Raw genomic sequence first — 15,281 nt, 5'->3', positions numbered from 1 at the left:
AAGTAAGCGGCAATTCTGAGGTGCTGAAAGGAAAGTTTACTCTCCCTCCCGACGGAATTAACAAACGGATATTGAGAAACCTGTTTTTTTTTTCAGGTAAAACTAGCTTTATGGGATAAGTCGGAAGGGAGAGGACAAAAAATATATCTATTTGGCTGGATTTTGTTGGAGGAGATGCCTTAAGGATTTGGAGACAGAAATTTTTTTTTTTAATAAGGCTTCAAAACACAGATTTGGATTTTCTTTTTTCCTTTGTCTGATACTACCCCTGGAAGAGAAAGTGGGAATTTTGGCTTGGCTTGATTGAGGATTGTGGACTTTGGGATTGTCTTACTTTTCTTTTGGAATATTTTGGTTGGAGTAAGAAGAAAGAGGGAAAAAAGAAAAGATTTATAATGGCTTTCTCCCTTGAGGAACTGAGGGATGAATATGAGCAAACAAAAGCAGCCTGTAAAGATGGTATGGAAAAAGCTTTTCTATTTTTAGAAATGGCGCTGGTTAACTATGAACAGACAATGCGACAGATGGAATTACAACAAGAAGATGAAGACACCATCTTTAATGAATCCCAAAATTTACCTAAGGAAGAAGGAAGGAAGAAAGCGAGGAAAATGAAGGACTTAAGATCTAAAAAAACATTTAAGAAAGAGAAAAATATGATGCAAAATAAATATAATGATAGCAAACAAGAGAAAAAGGGAATACAACAGAGAAGGGATGCCAGCAAGACAGAGGTTAGAAGAAGGGGGTAGGAGCTTCGGTTGTCGCCGGCGAGGGTGGCTCCGCCCTACCAAGACAGAGGTGAGAAGTTGGCTACCAAGACATAAATTCAGTGCTTTTGTCCGAAGAGGAAGGTGCTTGAAGGTGAAGGTAGTTCCTATAAAAATGGACAAAAGATACAAATATAATGATTTAAACTAAGATGATTAATTAAGGTAGAATTAAGAGTGTGAAATATGTAGAGATTAATATAGAAGGCTTAGAATGGTAAATAAAATAAGTAATGATATGTAAGATGAGCATGAATATAATTGAAGTCCATGAAGAGAGAGACACCTGGGTCCAGTTACTTTCCAAAAGATATTTTTTGTTTTGTGTGTTGTGTGTATATGTCTTTTTGGGGGAGAATTGGTAAAAACTTGTAGAAATATAGAATGAGAATAATGGTAACTAAGTCAGAAAGAAACAGATGAAATAATAATAATGATATTGAATAAGAGTAAAGAGAAGTAAGAGAAATTGAATAAGAGGTTTTGGTATATTATATGGAAATGGTTTAAAACAGAATCATAATTTATCTGACTTGTTAAATTTACAAGGGAAAAAGGTTTAAACATGTAATGAATAATGATAATTTGTGTGTTTTAAAAATTAATAAAACTTGTTTTAAAAAAAAAAAAGAAGAAGGGGGTAGGAAGATCGGGTGGGGAGGAAAGAAAGGGGAAAGGCGGAGAAAAGCCACAAAGTTTTAAAATTGGATGGGAAAAGAGGAATCTTTTTCAGGGATAAAGGGTAAAGTATAAATTTTCTTAAAAAAGATTTTGCAAGGTACATAAGACGGTATTGTAATATTTGTATTAGAAATAGAAAATTAGAATGGTTTAAGAGTTAATAAGAAGTTAAAATGTTGAAATGTTTAATAATGATTGATTTTTAAAATGTAATAAAATATTGAAGGGAAAGGCAATTAGAATGTTATAAGATTTACTATTTAGATTTATTATTTAACTATGTATTTAGGAGGATCCTATGTATTTAAACATTTCTGATTTATTACTCTGTTTTTATTGTTATTAAAAGTAAAAATTAATTGATAGAATGTACCAAGCAGAATCAGATTGGATATTAGGTGTCATTTTAAATGTTAATCTAATATTTAGGGAGAGGATAGAAAAGCATCATACTCTGATTAGAGATTTCAGGAGAAATTCTTTTTTTTCAGTATAAGGAATGAGATAGAGTGATAATAAAGGATGGGCAAAAGATACAAATATAATGATTTAAATTAAGATGGATTGAATAAGATAGAATTATGAAGAGTGAAATGTGTGGAGAAGTATATATAGAAGATACAGAATGGTAAATAAAATAGGTAATGATCTGTAAGATGAGCATGAATATAATTAAAGCCCATATAAAGAGAGGTACCGGGGGCCAAGTTACTTTACTAAAAGATTTTTTATATGTTTGTTTGTGTCTGTTTATGTTTTTGAGAAGTATTGGTGAAACCTTTTAGAAGTATAGAAAGAAAATGACGATAATCAAGTCAGAAAGAAATAGACAAGAGATGTTTTTATGTTCATTTAGAAATGGTTTAAAATAGAATTGTATTGTATAAGATAAGGTTTTATTTGACTTGTAAAATTTATAATGGAAAAAGGTTCAAATATGTAATGGTTGATGATGATTTGTTTGTTTTTGAAATTAATAAAACTTGTTTAAAAAAAAAAAAAGAATCCAAATTGATAATTAGTATTAGGGTTGAGGGTTTGCAATTGAATAATTTTGACTCCCAAGCATCATCTATAGCAAATGTGCTTTTCAGTTTCACCTCTTCAAATATATCCAGTATTTTCAAGTAACTTTACATGCCAGCTAGAATATCCTAGCAGAAAACCCTCAGCAAAGTTAACTTTATAAGCAGAAACTGAGACTTAAGGGTTTAAGACTGCATGAACTGGTAAGTAGTTTTAAAGCAAAATCTGAGCCATAATTATCCCAATCATCAGGAAATAATCCTCCAGTACCCCAAAAGAGGTCTTGAGATTTTCTTCTGAGTAGGCATGTATAATTGCATTATCACCCATCTCCTCCAACAATTTACCATTTGAGAAAACCAGGACTTGATTAATAGTTCTTTGAAAAATGCCCAATTTCCTTAAAAACTGCGTATTTACTGCACTAAGAACTGTTTCCTTACAAACTGAAAATATTCAAGATCTCTGCAAGTATTCAAAAAGATACTTCATTTCATCCACACTTCACTTTATAATTAAAGAATAGCTTCATACAACTGACTTCTGGATAACATTTCTTTTCCAATACACAACAAAACTAGTTAAGTTTATATACAGGCATTCAATACTATTACGGATGAAATTTGTATCACCCTTAATTCTAATTCATGGTTAGTTTTAAGAATGACAACTCAGTTTAACGTGTTGCACTGTACAGGAGCACAATCACAATATCCACAGATATGTAATCTGCCGCAAATGTATTTCAGGGGAAAAAGTGCTCTTTCCCAGCTTCCAGATTATGGTTAGCACATTTTAAATGACCGTTTAAGTACTTATGTACAGATAAGTATATTTTAGTTCAGGAAAGTTTGGCGTTGTAGGTAGAGAATACTAGTGCTTGCTACCCTCCGTGTACAACACTTCAGTTTTATAACACATCTGAGATTATGTATTTACAAAAATTCACAGTATTTTATGTTTCCCTTCTGTTCGTGTTCAAAGCAATTTTTCCATCTCCGTTTTCTGAAGTTACGTATAAAATATAATTTCAGGTATTTGTCCGTCTTCTATTGATGTTCCATTGTTGTTACCCGGTGAGCTAAAAAAGAAAAAGCATGTTTTGCTTGAAGTTGGAGATTCATGGATCACTTTCTTCAAACCCTTCGTGCCGTAATGCGAATCAGGGCCCTAAACAAAAGCAGAAATTCATTATTGTAGCACTCTTCACAATTGGGATAAGTAAACTTGAAATGCACCCTAGGCTATGAGAAATTCTAAGCAAAGCATTATGATTTTACAGGAGACATCCTATAGCAAACAGAACTTAGTTTTAAAAAAGCATTTCCTAGATTATTATTATTATTTTTAGAAGTATACAGGGAATTCTTGACTTACGACCACATTTGAGCCCAACATTTCTGTTGCTAAGCGAGACAGTTAAGTGAGCTTTGCCCCCATTTGATGACCTTTCTGGCCACCATTGTTAAGTGAATCACTGCAGTTGTTAAGTTAGGAACATAGTTGTTAAATGAATCTGGCTTCCCCATTGTCAGAAGGTCACAAAAGACACTGCAACCGTTATAATATAGGAGTCAGCTGCCAAGAATCTGAATTTTGATCATGTGACCACAGGGATGCCGCAACAGTCATAAGTGTGAAAAATGGTCGGACTTCTGGTTTGCCAGGCTTCGGCGGCGGCAGGGATTCGCGATCCTGTGCGATCCCTGTAGCGCTAGCCGTCTTGGTGCCTCCGATCCCGACGGGTCTGGAGGCTAAGGCTGCCCCGTAGAGGCAGCCGAAGATAGGGGGGATCCAGAGAGGGGTTTGGGGCCGTCGCAGACCCCCTCCCCAGCTGGCAAAACCCCCTTCTCTCAAGGTGGTGGAGCGGCGGTCTGTAATGGCCGCCACGAAGAAGCCGGCAGCTGGGTAAGACTGTGCAGGAGGAAGAGGGAGAAAGTTTTGAAGAGAAAGGTTTTTTTTGGCTGAACCAGGACTTTAAGATATACCTAACATCCTGAAAACCATGACTTTTTGAACGATACTTTGTTCCCAGAGGAGATTTTCAAGCGGCGAATTTGAGGTGCTGAAAGGGAAAGTTTACTCTCCTTCCCTACGGAATTAACAAATGGACATTGAGAAACCTGTCTTTTTATAGAAGGTAAAAACTTGGCTCTTTGTTATAAGTGGGAAGGGAGAGGACAAAAATATATATATATATTAAGATCTTGTTGGAGGAGATGCCTTGAAGATTTTGAGACTAAATTAATTGTAGCAAGGCTTTAAAATACAGACTGGGCTTTTTCTTTTTTTTCTTTTTACTGATATTACCCCAGGAAGAGAAAGTGAGAACTTTGTGCTTTGTTTGGACTGATTGATGACTCTGGGACTTTGGGGAATTGTTTCAACTTTTGAAACATCTTGGTTGTTTTAAGAAGAAGAGGGGGGAAAAAAAGAGAAGAAAGTAAAGGTTTATAATGGCTTTACCTGTTGATGAACTTAGAAAGGAATATGGAAAAATAAAGAAAGAAGGCAAGGACGCTGTGGAAGAAGCCTTTCATTTTTTAGAAATGGCGCTTGCTATTTGTCAGCAAACACAACAACAGATGGAGGAAGCAGAAGAAGAAGATGCCATCTTTAATGAATCCAAAAGTTTAATTAAGAAAGAAAGGAGAAAGAGAGGAAGGAAAATGAAGGACTTAAGACTTAAAAAAATACCCAAGAAAGAGAAAAATAAGATGCAAAATCAACACAATGTTAGAAAACAAAAGAAAAAAAGAATACAACAGAGAGGGGAAGCTAAAAAGGCGGAGGTTAGAAGGGGGGGGGGGGGGTAAAAAGGCCAGGTGGGAAAAGAAAGGAAGGGAAAAGGGGGGGAAAAGCCACAAAGGTATGAAACAAGATGGGAAAAAGGGAATTTTTTTTAGGGATAAAGGGTAATGTATAATCTTTTTAAAAAGAAGATTCTGCAAGGTACATAAGATGGTATTGTAGTATTTGTATTAGAAATAGAAAATTAGAATGTTATAAGAATTAATAAAAGATTAAAATATTGAAATGTTTAGTAATGATAGACTTCAAAATTTAACAAAATATTAAAGGGAATGTTTAAAACATTGAGTTTAATTACAGAGTTTAATTGACTATTGTGTTGATGTTATTATAAATTTATTACAGTAGCATTTGTTTTTGAAATAGATAATTGGAATGTTACAAGATTTAATATTTAGATTTATTATTTAATTATGTATTTAATCATTTTGGATTTACTATTTTTTCTTTTTTTTACAAAGTTAGTAGGTAGAATGTACTAAGCAGAATCAGATTGGGAACTAGGTATTATTTTAAATGTTAATTTAGGGGGATGATAGAAAGGCATCATACTTTGATTAGTGATTCCAGGAGAAATCCTTTTTTTTACTATAGGGAATGAGATAAATGGATAATTTGGGAAGAATGGGCAAAAGATACAAGTATAATTATTTAAATTAAAATGAAATAAATAAAATAGAATTAAGAAGAGTGAAAAGCGGGGAGAAGCTATATAGAAGATATAGAATGGTAAATAAGATAGGTAATGGCATATAAGATGAACATGAATTTAATTGAAGTCCATATAAAGAGAGGTAATCTGGGGCCAAGCTACTTTCTAAAAAGAAGTTTTATGTTTTTGTGTTTTGTGTGTTTATGTTTGTTTGAGAATTGATAAAACCTTGGAGGAATGTTGGATGGGAATAACGGTAAACAAGTCAGAGAGAAATGAAGATGATGACTATAAAATGGATAAATATAGGAAATAATAATAATAATAATGAAATTGAATAAGAGTAAAGAGAAATAATGAGAAATTTGCTAAAAGATATTTATATGTCCATATGGAAATGGGGTAAAATAGAATTATGTTTTATAAAATAATCTTTTATCCGACTTGTAAAAATTTATAATGGAAAGAGGTTTTATGTACTCAATGGCTAATGATGGTTTGTTTGTCTTTAAAACTAATAAAATTTGTTTCAAAAAAAAAAAAGTGTGAAAAATGGTCAACGACCCAAATGCCATTTCAGTGCCATTGTAACTTCAAACGGTCATTAAATGAACTGTTGTAAGTCAAAGACTACCTTGGTCTTCACATCGTTTGTTCATTGCTTTATACTTACTATTTCCCACAATTTCAAAAAGGGCCTTACTTTTAAGGTTGCACAAGCAGTGTAACACACGGTTGGCAAAATCTCTATTGGTTCTTTGAACATAACTCTGAAGGTACTGGCTGTTCCATCGCAGCTAAATCCAGTGTCATTTTGTCCTAGAGTCTGGTTTTTCTCATATTCAATTATCTGTAGGAAAAAAGTGATGGAAATTTTTTTTTATTCTTGTAGGAACATATTTTCTAAGCTTGAGCAGAGCATAGCCAGAACTATTGAAGCCTGTTTATCTTATCCAGTTCCACACCCAAATGTTAGCCTGAGTCTCTAACAAACAAAACTTTCAGAAATCGTGGTGAAATTAGACCTTCAATTGGAAAGTGTGATTAATGTGTCCTTGCTTACAAAGCAGGCGCCCCTAATTCTTGAGAACCAATGGGCACACCTGAACTGCCTCTGGGGCCTTGTAGATTCCCAGTAACATCCTAGGAAGTAAATATTATCACTCGAAGATAATACTTCGTAACATATAAACTTCACTTTTACCAACAACATTTAATAAAGGCAGGGAGCTAAGCCAGCATCAAGGAATAAATTGGTGGAGACATCTGCTCCTAACCAATATTGGTAGAACGATATCAGCTCTTGCTATGGTAACACCTTGGCTGGTCTCAATAGCACACCAGTTTTGTACTGTTGCCAAAAGAAAAAAGCAGATATACAGTTCAAAATGAAGGAATATTAACCTCCCACTCCTGCCTTTATGCCAGTTATTTACTATTTCTGGGCACAGCTCATAATGTTTACTAATCATTTTAGAAATTCTCTAGCTATCTTCATTCCCAAACAGCAACCAAGGAGACACGATATACACAAAGGAACACAATACTTCCCTTTATTCTGATCACTGACATGCTGTCTGATTGTTTTTAATGGTAGCTGCTGATTCAATCCTTTGCATGTTGTTTTATAGACTGGTGATAGATTAAAACAATTCAAATGTGTATCATGTTATTTGCATCATCCTGTGAGACATGTTCTCGGGTGAAGGTGAGGTGTGATTTAATTAAAACAGAATGGCATATTGCTTCTAAGAAGAGGTTTAAAAACCTGTTAACTTCTCCATAATTATGGGCATAATGCATTTCTAATTAATTCAAGCAAATAACTTTATTTCCATCACAGACCTAAACTATCACCAAAATATTCAACCCTTATTCCTTGGCTGAAAAGCACCTACAAGCCGATTATTTATATTTAAAGAAGCTATGGTTTTGAAAGAAGTTCATTTCCAGATTGACAGTTGTACTTTAAATCACCTATGAAATGAAATGTATTCAATTAGCTTGTAAAGCATTGTTCATGAATTCTTTAATTAAAGCATAGCAAAGGTCCAAATGAATTTGTTTCAAAGTCAGATCTTTCCATTACTGAATGCTGACTGGCTCATTCAGAGATAGAAAATTGATAATGAAGCATTTGTATACCTTCATGCTTACAAAATACTTTTTTCTCTTTAGAATGCTCACCTACTTGTTAATAGTAATAATTAATATTGCCATTACTTAAATATTTACCTCCTGTTAAAATAATTGTGTAACAACATTTGAAACAGATATTGTTTCCCAGTTTCCTCTTAACCTAACGTGAGCCATCCTAAGTGATACATTGATAGAATATTAATGCACTGATCATGCTACCTAGTTAGGTAATGAAATGTCTGCAAGCAAACAACCAAGCTCAGTGTTTCCCAATAGTAGAATATCCCTGAATTCAGTTCAACAAACGTCACTCATTATAACCTTGAAAAACAATTGTACCTGTATATTAACTTGATAATCTGTGGGACCATGAATAGAACCATATAATCCAAATCCTACAATTGAAATTCTTCTATTAACTGTGAACCTTAAAAAGAGAGAGAGGGAAACAGACTATTAACTGAATCTGCTATTTCACCAAACTAGAAGCTTTTTAAAATGTTTTTGCCAATAGCTCATTTCAGTTGCAAATGTATGGACCCATTTATCAACTTAACCAGATAACGATTTTCCAGGGGAAGTTTTGCCAATCTTATTATGAGTCATAAGAAAATCCCTCTATTCCACAGCTCAACATATGGCAGCTAAAAACTAATCTGATGCCAGTTCTTTAGATAAACTGGTCTACCCTTCATTCTTAAGACTTTTGATCCCTGCAAAAAAAACAAAAAAAAAAAAAAACCTTTCTGACATGCTTCCTTCTTTGATGCATCATGGATGCATCTAAGCTTTTCTGCTAAATTCAAAGCTTCACCAGTCTCCACACTCACCTCATTTTAATGGTCCTCTGCTGTTTGATAGGCATGTAGCCTTTTAAGTGTTACACCGAATGATATTTTATTGCTTTTATTATTGTGTATTTATAATGGGCCACCACAGGATTCATCAGTGGTAAGAGGAGAAAATTAATATATTTTCTTTCCAACTAGTCACTACATTTCTTGTTGTGTGGTGTTTTGGAAACATCTCAACTCAAACCACTATGATTGTCTTATTACTGGGGAAAAAATGGGACCCATACCTGATCCGGTCACTTGTTCCACTGTAACCCCACCGACTCTCCACTTGTTGGAATCTGTTTATGCTGCACTCCTTCCCTCTAAGACAGCATCTTGGTCGGTCAATATAGTCAACTCTGGGTTTAGGGTTGACAGTAAAATGTAGGAAAAGATTGACTACTTCCCGATCTGACAAAATGCCAGACTGAGCAGGACCTGGGGGGAAAAAAATGGAAGGAATGCAACTGAGCTGAACATATTCTGTACCAGAAAAACAACTGGGGGAAAAAAATCTTATATAGAGATACGTCTATTTATATATTTATTCCACTCCTAGATTATAGCTATTAACAGCAATATTTGACCCTGCAAGAGGAAAAAAACATGAATACAATCTTTCTAAGAAATCTGACAAGAAAAAAAGAAGTTGGTATTCAGACAGAGTTTGTGGTTTACGCTGGCTGTCAACATAAGCTCTGAAGTTTTCTAAAACTGTAAGGAATATTTACATATATGTAAAGCAGGGCCTTGCCTAAATAATAGGCTGGGTAACCTCAAAAAGCTAACCTAACAAAATTCATACACAAGGGTAAAAGCAACAATTAATCAACAATTCTTTTCCATTGTCCATTAATTAAAAGTACATATTGCCAAGCTTTCCACCAGCAACTGAATTAGAAGATTTTTTTTTTTAACGGCCTAGCTGCATTGTATGATGCAGTCTTTTTCAACATGTACAGCAAGCACCATTCTGTGGGCGATCAAGGAAATTAAATGGGCCCAAATATAGAAATTTAGATGTGTATGATTTAAAAAAAAATATATATCAAGTTAGAATGTAAAATGCAAAGCAGAGTTTTATGCGGCCCCAAAGTTTAACAGAGGCACAATAAAATGTTGGTTTTATAAAACTTCACATGATCAAATAAGCATACATGCTCATATACCCAAATCCTTGTTCTTAGAGGTGCAAAAATTTCAAATAAATGTAACATTTTAGGTGAAATAATTTGGTTTATTTTCAGCATGTGGCCAACATTTCCCATGTGGCATCACTAAATGCTCCAAGTGAAATCCTACTGAAAGGATCCTGAATATATTCATCTGTGAATATAGGTCCCATGCTTATTTTGAAGCAAGCAACTATCTGGGATTTCACTGCAGGGTTATCACAAAATTGCTAGGCTGCTGAACAGTTTAAGAAGTGAAAACATGGTGCACTTTCACCTTGCTTTTTAAACACATTGGTGAATACAGTGCCCGAGGCAAAAAAGAGATAAAATAGGTCCTATGTCATAAGATAGAAGCGTTAACAGGTTTTTCTATTTAACTTTGGTGTAACTTTTACAACGACAAAGCCAATCAGAAAAGTTACCTGCTGCAAACTCTTCAATTGTCATAAGTGGAAAACGGATTAAAGAGAGAGCTTTGCCAAGTACTTTCTGCTTATTTGCAGAGGTGACTGGTAACTGCTGCCTCTGACATTCTGCTTCGGCCCAACGCACAACGGCTCCAAAGAGCCGGCTCTCTCGAATACTGAGGGTATCTCTTTCCAGGACTGCACACAATGTGTCTGAAGAAGAAGATTGGAGTTTATTGCACACTTTTGCATAGATCAAATAAGATTGCGATACATGCAAGTCTGACCTTCAGGCACAATTCCAGCTAAGCTGGTTTTGGACAGATGTCCCTTCCCTGATGGAAACAAGACACGAATCATTCTTCTAATGGTAAACCACTTCTGCGTACTGAAGAATGAATCAAGAACTGCCGTTGCATAAAATGACTTCTAGCTATCAAAGTAATCGCCCTGCACCAAAATAGTTTGATGCTGCCGTAATTCTATTCACACCTTAATGAAAAATTCATCCAAAGTAGTAATTCATCCAGAATCTTTAAGCATAAAAGACAAATAATTATGCTGTTAAAATCAGCATAGGATAATGCTTCAAAGCCTAATGAGCAAACAAAACATAACAAAAAAAAAACCCATAGCAAATCTCTTATTAATGGGAGGTATATATGAAAACTGCTTTTTTAAGGAACAGGGAATCTAGTGCTCTTTGGATGTTGTGGGATTCCGATTCCAATCAGTGATTAGGACTGATGGGAACTGAACACCAACATCATCTGGATGGCCGCAGATTGCCAATGCAATGTAAACACATTCATGTTTAGGAGCTACTTACCTATATCAATATCCGTAAAGCCTTCTGCACTTATTGCATCCATTGTACTTTTGTCTATTGTGTCAAGACAGAGACTGGCCAGTTGGGGTTCATCAAATAAACGAGCCTGTCCAAAAATATTTGTCCAGAATTATGTTAATTTTAGCTTACAACTAACAGGAATAGTTTTAACATTTACTTTTTTACTTATCAAATTTAGAAACCACCTATCTCACTCTCAGCAAGTGACATTTGAACATTCAATAATAAAAGTCATGGTTATTTTAATTGAAGGAAACTCAAGCAAAGTTTGCTGCTTTTAAGGAACCTTTAATTTAATGTTCCTTTCCCAAACTTTCTCAGATTTAGTTCTTACTACAAGAAAGAATTGCATAGTAAGAAATAAAAGACCAACAATGTAACTTATTCTATAATATTTAACTACATTTAAAGACAACTCTGCACTATACAAGTCTAATGGACACAAGTTGCAATCTTCTTTCAATTTTGTTTCAGAAAATATTTGATAGTCTCCAAGCCCCCTTTAAAGTCTAGCCCTGGAGGCTTGAATTCAATAAAAAAGTTTTGAAACAAACAACTCCAACAAAACAGTTGGATTTACCTGAGTAAGCAGCATAAAAGCATTATCTGCCCGAAGGTGCTTAGTGAGAAATTCTACACAATGAGCTTCCAGGGCAGGGACAGCATACTTCTTAGCAGTATAGAGAGTGGTCATAACAGTTTCAGGACCAATCTGAACTTCATCTGAATATAAAAATCTAAAAAAAAATCAAAGAGGATAAATTTAAGAAAACTACTTGATACATTTTAAACTCATGCCACTTTGTCTTAGTAGCTTCTTTACACTCTTCATTTGATGACCTAAAGCTGATTTTACAATAGTCATATAACCAAACCTTCCACTAATATCTGCAAAAAGTCAATCACCTTCCAAACTCAAAAAATAAGAGATTGCCTCTGGCCTAACACAACAAGAGATGCTGCATTCCTAGAAGTCCAATTCAAAATTCCCTTATCTACCTTATCAAGTTCAAATACTTGCACCTCTCACTTCCAAGTCTCTATGTCAAAATCTCCAATAATCCACGATTCGGCAATGAATGAGCAGCCAAACCTATTTTCTGGGAGCCCACAATTTCCCCAAGGAACACAACCTTGTTTCCACAATATGCAATATGACAGCATTTTGCACAATGGAAATATCTTTTTTATTATACCTTTAAGAAGACCTTTTGAACTCATCTTGACAATAGGCATAATCCACATCATCATGGCAAATACCTTTTAAAGTATAAGCAAAGGTGTTTTTTTTTAAAAAATAGAAAGGTGATGGCCAAATTCACTGTACCATCCTGACTTAACAACCAGGATTCATCTCTTTGTGCTAATGCAGCCATCCTGATTTAACCACCACTATGGATGGCTTAGCAGTGGTTTCTAATTATTTCATCCAATTACCCCTTTTGAGTCCTTGGTGCTCTCTGATTGACTGCTTCATACGTTTCATTATCCCATATAGGCAATCAGCACTGATGATGTTACCTAGCTAGGTAATAAAACATCTGCAACAGACATCCAATCAGAGAATGCCAAGATCATCACAATTCAATTCTTAGTTACATATATTCTCTTCTATTGAAATTACTGCTTTTCCTGGCCACAAATTATTTTTATACATAACTCAAAGCAGCAAACAACTTAGTTCACTTGCCTCCTATTTTCTCCACCACCACAATCCTGTGACGTGGGTTGGGCTAAGGGAGACTAAGTATCCCAAAGTCATCCACGAAGTTTCCATACTTAAGGCAGTATTAAAACTCCCTGTCCCTGGTTTCTAGGCCAGCATCTTCACCAGTTTTTATGTCTCCATATCTCTAGCTTATTAGAGCCATTGGCCAGCATATCTCTCTCTACAACTCATGTCATTACCTTCCCACCACAACAGACAAAAGAGCCAAGTAAAATATTTATTACTAATAAAGAATATTTGTAGCTGAGGCTTGACATGAGCTATCCTTGATGCTCTCTGAGCTTGCTTGTTATGGTAATGAAACATCTGCAAGAAAATGTAAGGAAAATATATAAACTGTTAAAAAACATCTGCAAGAAAACAAGCAAGCTCAGAGAGTACCAAGGACCCTTCAAATATTTATTATGGTCATAAACCAGCACATTTCTCTATGTAAACTATGTCATTACCCCTTAGATAAAACAGCCAAATCAAATCTTTATAAGTCATAGACCAGCATAATCAATTTAAATATTCACACCCCCCCACTACAACTAAAAAAGCAAAAGCAAACCTTTATTACAGCTACAGACAAGCATATCTATTTAAATCATGTCATTCATTCCTGCACTATTAGCCAAAAAAAGCCAAATCAAATCTTTACTAACCCTAGACCAGCATATACCTTTATATAAACCATGCCATTACTCTCCTTACCAACAAATCAAATATTTAAGGACCAGCACACAGGTAGACCTTGACTTACAACAGTTCGCTTAGTAACTGTTCGGTTACAACAGCACTGGGAAAAAATGACATTTTTTCACGCTTATGACCATTGCAACATCCCGTGGTCACATGATCTACATGCAGATGCTTGACAATTGGCTCATATTTATGACAATTGCACTGTCCTGGGGTCACACAATCCACTTTTGCGAACTTCTGACCAGCAAAGTCAACGGGAAACCAAATTCACTTAACCTGTGTAACTAATTTAACTGCCATGATTCACTTAGCAAATGTGGCAAGGAAAGTCGAAAAATGGGGAAAAACAAATGTCTCACTTAGCAACTTTATTAAAGCTATAGACCAGTATATATCTCTATATAAAGCATGCCATTATTGGCCCCCAAGCCAAACCAAGTCTTTTATGTCACAGACCAGCATGTATCTTGTTATAACCCATGCCATTATTCCCACCCCCCCAAAAAAGCCAAATCAAATATTTATTAAGGACATAGACCAGCATATATCTTTTATATAAAAACAATGCCATTATCCCCCCTCCCAAACAAAGCCAAATGAAATCTTTGTAGTCACAGATCAGCATGTACTTTGTTATAACCCACGCCGTTATTCTCCCTTCCCCCCAAAAAAATCAATTCTTTATTAAGGCCATAGACCAGCATATATCTCTAAATAAAACATGCCATTATCCCTCCCCCAACAAAGCCAAATCGAATCTTCACTAGTCCTAGACCAGCATATATCTTTATATAAACCATGCATGCCATCATCACCACCAAATCAAATCTTATATTTAGCCCACCGACCCAAATCTCTCCTTCCTGTCATTGCTTCCTCCCCACGCCCCCCAAAAAAAAGCAGGGCTGGGTTTTTTATCCTCACCAGCAGCTCCAAACTGGATCCTGGACACCCCCAAACTCAGGAATTGCCTCTCTATCCCCCAGTGATGCCCTAAAGACCCCCACCCCTTGGGGATAACACCCCCGCCCCCGCCCCCCGGCGTGTGGAAGGCAGGCGCCCACCCCACCCCCAGGCCTCCGCCTCGGACCTGAGCAGGGCCAGGAAGGCGGCGGGCTCCACGTCGGGCAGCTCGATCTCGGCCGAGGTGGTGGCCATGCCGCCGTTGAACATGGCGTCGAAGACGGCGCTGCCCGCCGCCAGCACGAAGCGGTGCGCGGGGATGCGCTGCTGTCCCGGCCCGGGCGCCCCTCCGCCGCCGGCCCGAGAGCCGCCTTTGCCCACCACGAAGCGCACGTCGCTCAGCAGCTCGTTGGCGAAGAGGAAGGCGAAGCGCTCCCTCAGCGACCGCTTCGTGGCCTGCCAGTTGTAGGCCGGCTCGCGCTGCACCATCACCGGGGGCGCGGGCGCCGGCACCCCCGCCACGCCGGCCGGGCCTTCGTTGCCCGCGGCGGTTGCCAAACCCGCCTCAAGGCCGCCCGCGGCCGCCATTGCCAGCCCTCCTCCTCCTCCTCCTCC

General features: G+C 36.5%; 1 protein-coding gene across 1 annotated transcript; it reads right to left on the bottom strand.

Annotated features, from left to right (window-relative positions):
• Positions 1 to 2,968: 2,968 nt before the first annotated feature.
• On the bottom strand, positions 2,969 to 15,281 carry BTBD1 (BTB domain containing 1). The gene is made up of 8 exons (XM_026677059.2): positions 14,854 to 15,281; positions 11,928 to 12,084; positions 11,327 to 11,432; positions 10,513 to 10,710; positions 9,161 to 9,353; positions 8,419 to 8,506; positions 6,644 to 6,790; positions 2,969 to 3,647 (listed from the first exon to the last, which is right to left on the bottom strand). The coding sequence occupies exons 1-8, from the start codon at positions 15,252 to 15,254 to the stop codon at positions 3,489 to 3,491; spliced, it is 1,449 nt and encodes a 482-aa protein (XP_026532844.1). The 5' UTR covers positions 15,255 to 15,281; the 3' UTR covers positions 2,969 to 3,488.

The sequence above is a fragment of the Notechis scutatus genome, chromosome 11 (assembly GCF_049901735.1).
Source record: "Notechis scutatus isolate UNSWTSFEM ecotype Mainland chromosome 11, rNotScu1.2, whole genome shotgun sequence".
In the NCBI taxonomy this organism is placed as follows: Eukaryota; Metazoa; Chordata; class Lepidosauria; order Squamata; family Elapidae; genus Notechis; species Notechis scutatus.
Note: the sequence above shows the minus strand (reverse complement) of the source record. Positions and strands in the feature narration are given on the sequence as shown.